This window comes from Lathyrus oleraceus, chromosome 2 (genome assembly GCF_024323335.1).
Source record: "Lathyrus oleraceus cultivar Zhongwan6 chromosome 2, CAAS_Psat_ZW6_1.0, whole genome shotgun sequence".
NCBI lineage: Eukaryota > Viridiplantae > Streptophyta > Magnoliopsida > Fabales > Fabaceae > Lathyrus > Lathyrus oleraceus.
Window position 1 is genome coordinate 481,037,163 of NC_066580.1, and position 6,780 is coordinate 481,043,942.

The 6,780-nt window shown below is 30.5% G+C and overlaps 1 protein-coding gene across 1 annotated transcript; it reads left to right on the forward strand.

Moving 5' to 3' along the window:
- The first annotated feature begins 762 nt into the window (after window positions 1-762).
- LOC127120652 (syntaxin-related protein KNOLLE) lies at window positions 763-2,374 on the forward strand. The gene is made up of 3 exons (XM_051051165.1): window positions 763-958; window positions 1,103-1,621; window positions 1,719-2,374. Exons 2-3 carry the CDS (start codon window positions 1,133-1,135, stop codon window positions 2,193-2,195), a joined length of 966 nt encoding a protein of 321 aa, XP_050907122.1. The 5' UTR covers window positions 763-958; window positions 1,103-1,132; the 3' UTR covers window positions 2,196-2,374.
- The last annotated feature ends 4,406 nt before the right edge of the window (window positions 2,375-6,780 follow it).

Consider the following 6,780-nt stretch of genomic DNA (forward strand, 5'->3'; position numbering starts at 1 on the left):
TCCTTTCCTAGAAAAAAATTCTCTTGTTAGAGTATCCTGAAGTAAAATTTCTAAATCCTCCCAAAATTTTATCTTAAGGTGTTTTGCCAACCTAATCTGAGGTGCGTAAGCATTAACAACAAAATATATCTTATTCCACTATAAATTTCAATGTTATGATTCGATCTCCTACTCTTTTTACGCCCACAATATTAGTACTTTAAACAAGTAAAATAAAAAGTTGACGATCATTTAACTTATCACATGAGTACTTTTAATACATTTAAATCACATAGATTGATAGAGAAATATAATCAAGAAAAGTTTAACACAATCAATGATTAATTTAACTATTAAAAAACAATTTTTAAGACTAAACTAATTAATAAAAAAATATATTTGAAGTATTTTGTATTAAAGAAAATAGTTGGAATGTGACCTAAAATCAAAGTATTGTAATCTAAAATCAAGAGACATAAATTTTCCAATATAGATATTCTTTTTCTTGTGCGAAAAAAAAAACTTTTGTATGAATGAGCAACCAAAAACATGTGATCCAAATGAAAGTAACAATATCTACAAAAGAGTCTAATCTAAAATCGGAGTGATATAACTTTTTATTAATATAGATATTCTTTTTCTTGTCGGAAAAACAACTTGTGTACCAATGAGCAACAAAAAAACATGTGAATGTAGATAATTTATGTGTATGTGGGTATTTTTGTAAAATAATAAATATATAAATATGACCGTTGGATTTCACAAAGATGAGTAACGGCTACTTGACTATTCTCCAAAAACTAGCCGTTAGACTCATTTTCCCAACTCATAAAAAACCTTCACTTCCTTTCAATTTTCAAATCTATTTCAACTCAATCCCTAGATTCCTCACAAATCATCCGTATCAGTTTTATCAATTCGTGTCTCTTTTTCTCCACTTTCCTTTTTTTCTTCTCTAACATCTCAAAGAATCAAAAGGGTAAGCAAGCAAGCTTCTCATCTCTTGTTTCCATTATTGCAAAAAATAAAAATCATATTTTTTTATAGTTTATAATGTCATAGTTTTGAATACCCTTGAATCTTGATTTTTTCCATTCAAGTTTATATTTTTCTATCTTTGCAGGGATTACCCTTTAAACCCAATTCGTCGAAAATGAATGATCTAATGACAAAATCATTCACCAACTACGTTGATCTAAAAAAAGCAGCTATGAAAGATGAAGTTGATTTAGAAGCTGGTCTTCAAAAACAAGGTGTTAATGATGTTGAGTTAACAAGATCTTCAATAACTCATTTGGAAACCGACATGAATCTGTTCTTAGAAGAGGCTGAGAAAGTAAGAACAGAAATGGGTGAAATTCGTGATGTTCTAACAAATCTTCAACAAGCAAACGAAGAGAGCAAGTCCCTTCACAAAACTGATGCTTTGAAGTCATTGAGAGAAAGAATCAATACTGATATTGTAACTGTTTTGAAGAAAGCAAGGTGCATTAGAACTCAATTAGAAGAAATGGATCGTGCCAATGATGCTAATAGAAGACTCTCTGGACTTAAAGATGGTTCACCAGCCATTTATCGAACAAGAATCGCTGTCACCAATGGATTGCGTAAGAAGCTCAAGGAGCTTATGATGGAGTTTCAGGTAAGTGACAATAATCACTTTCTTTTACTTTATGTCTCAAGTTTTAAGGTTTAAATCATACATGTTCTCTAAACACAGGCATGTCTGATTTTGACAGGGGCTGAGGCAGAGAATGATGAGTGAATACAAAGAGACAGTAGGGAGAAGGTACTATACAGTGACAGGGGAACATGCAGACGAAGAGGTGATCGACAAGATAATATCAAATGGAGATGACGAAAGTTTTTTAGGAAAGGCAATACAAGAACATGGAAGAGGAAAGGTTCTTGAAACAGTGGTTGAGATACAGGACAGATACGATGCTGCAAAAGAGATTGAGAAGAGTTTGTTAGAACTTCATCAAGTTTTCTTGGATATGGCTGTTATGGTTGAAGCACAAGGTGAGAAAATGGATGATATTGAACATCATGTTCTTCATTCTTGTCATTATGTGAAAGATGGTACAAAGAATCTTCAGAGTGCTAAACAGTATCAGAAAAGTGGGAGGAAGTGGATGTGCATTGGGATTATACTTATGCTGATTCTGATTCTGGTCATTGTTATTCCCATTGTCACTAGTTTGAGCAGTTCTTGAAATTCAATGTCTGATGTAGTATTGATTTTGTTGTTGTTTTTAGTTTTTGTGTCTTTGCTGAATTGTGTACGACTTATCGTCGTTTGAATTGCTTAGATTGTATGATGATGCATGCAATTCATCTTATATTCATGTAAACTCCTTACAAATTTATAATTATAATTGCTGTTCTATACTAATTTCTGTGTTTTTCATGCAAAGCTTTTAATATAATTATGAGGTTCAATTTTTTGGTCGGTTGGTTTTAATAGAACGATTCATGTTGTTGATTTGATTCTTCTAAGTTTTGATTCAAGTAATTTAGTTTTGATTCAAGTAATTATGATATGATGCAACTATTCCGACTTTGGAGACACGAGGTTTTGAAGGTTCATCTGTATGTTGAGTAGAAAATTGATGTCTTGTCTTACATTAGGGTGATTATTTAATCATGGTACCACGAAAAACAAACCTGTTTGGTTTCACATTGGTTATGTAACATATTAGTTTAATTATATAATATTTAACATACAAATATTTTTAAGTAAAACAATATTAATATTAGTACTTTTAACAAAATTTTAACTAGCGAGTTATTCGCGGTTCATATGAACTACCCCTAATATATATTGACCGAATTAAAAAATCTCACTAAATTTAGTCTTTAATATAAAAGGTCAAATTATATTTGACCAGCCGAACTATTTGGACCAACTCCTTTTTTACAACTTTAGTTATAAATATTATTTTTGTGAAACTCGACCCACCCCCGCATAATAATATTGGAAGTTTTGATTTGGAGAAGTGTTATATAATATTGTCATTTCTAATTATAATTTGTAATTGTATAGTCTAATCACTTATCAAATATAGTATCTTTATCTGTGATATAATTAGTTTATTTTCATCTTGATTCTTTACCGTTGAACACTTTATTTCATATAATATTGGTGGTCTGATAATTGTATGATAAATTTTTTATTTTTATTTGAACGGTACTTTTATATCACATAAAATAAAACACATGTGACTCTCCTTTATTTCAACCACTTTGTTTGAATTTGATGATTTATATCTTCTTTTTCTCTATTATTTTATACTATGGAACCAAGATAGTTAAATTATGTAGTTTGTGGATGATATGATTTCTAGCTATCACCTCTAAAAATATATATTTTATATATTTTGTCTTTCTTCTATCCATAGTTGTCTTAAATTTTTGGAGATCATGAGTAGATTAATCAAAATCCAACCATAAAAAATAATTAGAGGCACTATTTTTGGAGGTCCTATTTATCTATGGTTATTCATGATAAATTTTGGGTCATGTGTGGTAATCCGTCTTGCACACTCTCAAAAACCACATTGTTTCTACCAAGGTGAAAATTGGGTCATCATTAAAGAAAACATCCACATTAGATCAAAGACTCATCCAAACAAGTGAGAGAGACACAATATATTCACCAAAAATTTTAAGGCTTTGTTTGAGAGTTTGGAGAGAAAGGGAAGATTGGGTTTGAAAAAAACGAAGAAGGGTTGAGTGAAAAGAATAGAAGGATTTAGGTGGAGAGGGTTTAGGGGGATTTATTCATAAACCAAAACTCCTCTAATTTGGGAACCTAAAAAATTATATTGGAGAAGGGGTTTAGAGATTTTTGAAGGGCTTAGAAAAATTGTTCAAACATAATTTATGTTGTTATAGTATTCCAAAAATTAAAAATATGTAAATGATAAACACTATTTTATTATTTTAAACAATTTTTTTATAAAAAAAAGCATTAAAGATTTCTCTTTATTTAAAAAAAACAGTTTTTCGAAACTCTTCATTCCCCTCCCTTCCAAATTCCGAAACAAAGCCTAAGGTATTGGGTATATGGGTCCTCACACTTATAAAGTGCTCAACCTCCATTTTTCCAACCAATGTGTGACTTTCAATTCACATTTGTGCAGAACAATCTCCCCCTTAAATGTAAGTCCATCCATTGTGCTCCCGCTCAAATAAAAGCTTTTTCATCCATAATAGTTGTGCTATCATTGACACTCTTACCACATCATGGGTACTTCGACAAGATACGTTGTCTGACCATCATCATGGCAGGAAGACTTTTAATACAAAGAGTTAGTCTCTTACTCTAATCATTAGCTCTAATACCACTAATGAGTCATCATAAGGGGAAACATACATATCAGGTCAAATATTCGTCCAAACAAATGAGGGAGACACCACATATTCACTCAAAACCTTAAGCAATTGGGTATATGTATCCTCTCATTTATAAAGCGATTAACCTCCATTTTTTCAAGCAATGTGAGACTTTCAACTCATAATTGTGCATATCAAAAATCACATGCTCTTAAGGTTTGTCATCAACCTCCTATTTAATTCCTCTTTTGACTCTCTAAATATGATTATATCACCTGGAAAAAAAACATATATTTTGGTGTTAATTCTTGAATGCTCTTTGTAAATACATTCAAAATTAAAGTGAAAAGCATAAAGATATAAAGTTGAATCTTGATTCAATCTTATTGTAATAAGAAAATTGTTCGAGTCTTCACCCTGTGTCTTCACACTACTTGGAAACTTCCTAATATTTTCTACTAAATATTTCTAGACACTCTAACATATGTCTTCTTTGAATGAATGAAAATTAAGTAGATACCCTATTAATCAATTTGATATGAATCTATCACACATTGTAATAATTAGATCGTTTTCATGGATAACCTATCAAACATAAAATCAAATTAATTATTAATAAAGACATAAATAATTATTTGGTCCCTGCAAATTGACGTGTTTTTCAATTTGGTTCCTGAATCTTATTTTTTTAGAAATAGTCCTTGAATGTTAAAATCATTTTGGTTTTAGTACCTGAAATAAAAATCCGCAGAAAAATTCGAACGAAAATCGGTAGAAAATCTGCAGATTTTAAATACGCAGAAAATTTCAAAGGAAAATCCGCAGATTTTCCTACAGATTTTAAGGAAAAAACCCAAAAAACTTTAATATTAAGGGATTATTCCAAACAAAAAAAAGATTCAGAGATCAAATTAAAAAACGTCAATTTGCAGGAACCAAATAACTATTTAAACTATTAATAAATTAAATATATCTTCTTAATCTTCTTACGTCCACTCTTTTCCATGACTTTATAAGATATACTCATTAGTTTAATTTTCTATGTACGTATTAGTATATCCCTTTTGTTCTTATAAATCAAAATTAAAGAATTTCTTATATGTCACTTTTGTTAAATAATTTGGTGATCTAGTCAATACCAAAATTTTAAAAAGAGTAATTTTTATTTAATAGAGAAATTACTGTAATTTAAAAATTATTACCCATTGAATATTACACTTTTTATTATGTTCCTTTTTACATATAAAATTGATTTTTTTAACAATAATACTTTCATTGTAAAATAGTTGATTTGTTTAGAAGAAATTGTCACAAGATGACTAATTTTTTAAATTTTCCATAGACTATTAATTATATTTTTTAATTGCTTAATTTAATTAAGGATTAATAGGTATTTTTGTCCTCTGCCATATAGGTGAGTTTTGAAAAATCATATGTAAGAAAAATTTGAATTCGCCCCTGGCATATGAAGATCCCCTGTTTTGCCCCCACAAAAAAATTACTCTTAAATAATGTATTAAATATTATGTACTTTTTAAGGATTTATACGTATTTTGACCTTGTCAAATTTGAGATCTTTGAAAAACCCTTTGCTATGTCATTGTTTTTTATGATTAAATTTTTTGAGGGGACAAAATATTGAGATATTAGATATAATTCAAGTTGAGTTGTGTGGCCCAAACCCAAAGCTAATTAGGATTTAGGGTTTGTTACTTAGTTTGTTATTTTACTTAGTAGTCAAGTCACTTAGGTGTATATAAATAGGCACTTTGTAATTCAATTCAATAATACAACCCGTTTCCTTATTCTCTCTCTTTCTCTCCTCACTAAAAGTGTCTCACGCACTAATAATGAACGGTAATGGAAATTTACCAAACTCCTTTCCAACTCTTGACGATAAGAATTGACTTCGATGGATAAAACATATGCAATCTCTATTAGGCTTTCATGAAACCCTATAAATGCTTACTAATGGTGTTCCTGTGATTGGTGAAGATGCAACCGACGCACAGAGAAACGGTCACAAGGATGCCAAGAAGAAGGATTGCAAGGCATTATTTTACATCCAATCAACGATTGATGCGGCTAATTTCGATAAAATTGCTCATGCTTAATCGACGAAGGAGGCATGGGATATTCTTGTCAAGTACTATGAAGGAGGCGATAAAGTCAAGGTTGTCAAGTTGCAAACTTTGTGATGACTGCGAATTATTGTCGATGGGAGAAGACAAAAAGATTGTAGGCTATGTGTTAAAGATGCAGAAACTCGTCCATCTCATGAAGGGTTATGGTGAAACTCTAACTGATAAGGTGATAGTTGAGAAGGTACTGTGTACGTTGACCTCTCACTTTAATCAAGTTATCGTAACTATTCAAGAATCCAACAATATTGAAACCCTAAAATTAGAAGATTTGGTTGGTTCGTTGGAGGCGCATGAGATTAGGGTTGTCGAAAGGAAAGAA